The sequence below is a fragment of the Emiliania huxleyi genome (genome assembly GCF_000372725.1).
Source record: "Emiliania huxleyi CCMP1516 chromosome Unknown EMIHUscaffold_1232, whole genome shotgun sequence".
In the NCBI taxonomy this organism is placed as follows: Eukaryota; Haptophyta; order Isochrysidales; family Noelaerhabdaceae; genus Emiliania; species Emiliania huxleyi.
In genome coordinates this window covers 1-1,721 of record NW_005201357.1, presented here as the reverse complement: position 1 = coordinate 1,721, position 1,721 = coordinate 1, and the positions used below count along the sequence as shown (strand labels likewise).

The following is a 1,721-nucleotide window of genomic DNA, read 5'->3' as shown; positions in this document are numbered from 1 at the left end:
TGAACGCTTCACGGGCCTGTCCAAGGGGCGTCCCAAGGAGCTGCCCCCGCGGCTTCGCCGGAGCCGGACCCGCGCCCTTCCGGCCCCTTTCGGGGCCTTTTTGGTAATGGGGCTTGAACGGCTGCTCCCCCCCCCCCCCCGTCGGTAGGCCGAGCCGCAGCCGACCCGTCTCTTCGCCCTCAACGAGCAGGCGGACGCCGAGTCTGACTGGCAGTCGTGACTCGGCAGCTGGTCCTCCTTCATCCGAACTCATCGAGCAGGCGGACGCCGAGAACGCGCGGCAGCTCGCTGCCCTCGGAGCGGCGGCCGGCCGCACGTACACGTGTGTGGCGACCCTTCCGACATGCGTCCAGACACACACACGCTCTGCTCTGCTCGCGCCGGGCCGCCGACACCATCGGCTGACATGCACATGGCATCACTGATGCGCCACGGACACATGCATGCACATGGCAACACTGACGCGTCCTCGGACACGGCCATGGCATCACTGACGCGTCCATGCACGCGGCCATGGCATCGCCCGCCGCCACCCATGGCATCGCCCGCCGCCACGGCGCCGTGCTGCGGTAGGTACGTGGCGAACGACACGGGCAGGCCGGCGCAGCTCAAGCAGCTCAGGGACGGGTGCATCGTCCCCACCGACCTCGAGCTGAAGCCCGGCGCCCTCGTCATGCTCTGCAAGAACATCGACCAGGCCGCCACGCCCGGCCCGCCAGGGGGGGGGTCTAATCTCGGGCGAAATCTCGGGTAAACCTCGGGCGAGATCTCGCGCGATCTCGCGCGATCTCGACCAGGCCAAGCGGCTCGTCAACGGCTCGCGCGGCCGCATCGTCGGCCACTCCCCCCCTAGATGCCACGAGCACCATCAGTGACGCTAGCTGCTGATGACACGCCAGGGACCCAGACACGCTTCCGCTCTCAGCGGGCCTCCCCTTGCTCTCCTCTCTAGGTCCTGACCAGCCTCCCCGTGTGATCCAGCCACCGCCCCGAAGAGAGACGCGGGCCCAGCCGTGCTCCAGCCGTGCTCCAGCCGTGCTCCAGCCGTGCTCCAGCCGTGCTCCAGCCGTGCTCCAGCCGTGCCCCCCTTCCCCCGCCCCCGCCCGCCTCCTCCCGCCTCCTCCCGCCCATTCCAGCTCTCTAGCCAGCGGACCTCGGCAAACCTCGGCGAATCTCGACGAATCTCCTCCGCCCCCCCCCCCTCCCAGGCTTCCAGCCGGCGCGGGTCCAGCCAAACTCCGACGTCGCCGCGGCGCCGCTCGAGGCCCTCTCCCGCCTTGCGATGCCCGCCGAGCTGTCGACGTGAGCTGGTCTTGTTCACACGCCGTCCCCCAACCGTGAACAGGCCCTCTCCGCCGCGCCGTCGGTAGAGTTCGAGGAGGCGGCGCCGCGGCGGCGGCCGCAGCGGCTCTACCCGCTCGTGCACTTCGAGGACGTCGGGCCGTACCTCGTCACTCCGCAGGAGAGTAGCCGAGATTGGCCGAGATTGGCCGAGGTTGGCCGAGGGCAGCCGTGCGAGATGGGACCAAGAGGAGCCGAGAGTAGCACCACCCCCCCCCCCCCTGCTATTCGGGGGAGAGGAGCATCTGTGCCGCATGGACCTCGCTTGCTTTTCTCCCTCGGGAGCCCAATACGCTTGGGTCGACAAGCTCGATTGACAAGTTGCAAGGGATGGCTCTTCCCAAACGGAAGATCTACCTCTGGCCCTGGTTTTACCCGGG

At 68.9% G+C, this 1,721-nt stretch overlaps 1 protein-coding gene across 1 annotated transcript in view; it reads left to right on the top strand.

Moving 5' to 3' along the window:
• The window catches only part of EMIHUDRAFT_252026 (hypothetical protein), a gene marked incomplete at both ends in the record, with an annotated part of 3,722 nt that extends 2,416 nt beyond the window's left edge, over nucleotides 1–1,306 (top strand). The window contains 4 exons of the mRNA XM_005789962.1: nucleotides 191–316; nucleotides 574–726; nucleotides 900–952; nucleotides 1,209–1,306. Coding sequence (XP_005790019.1) covers nucleotides 191–316; nucleotides 574–726; nucleotides 900–952; nucleotides 1,209–1,306 — 430 coding nt within the window. The remainder of the gene's footprint in view (nucleotides 1–190; nucleotides 317–573; nucleotides 727–899; nucleotides 953–1,208) is intronic.
• Nucleotides 1,307–1,721: the final 415 nt, after the last annotated feature.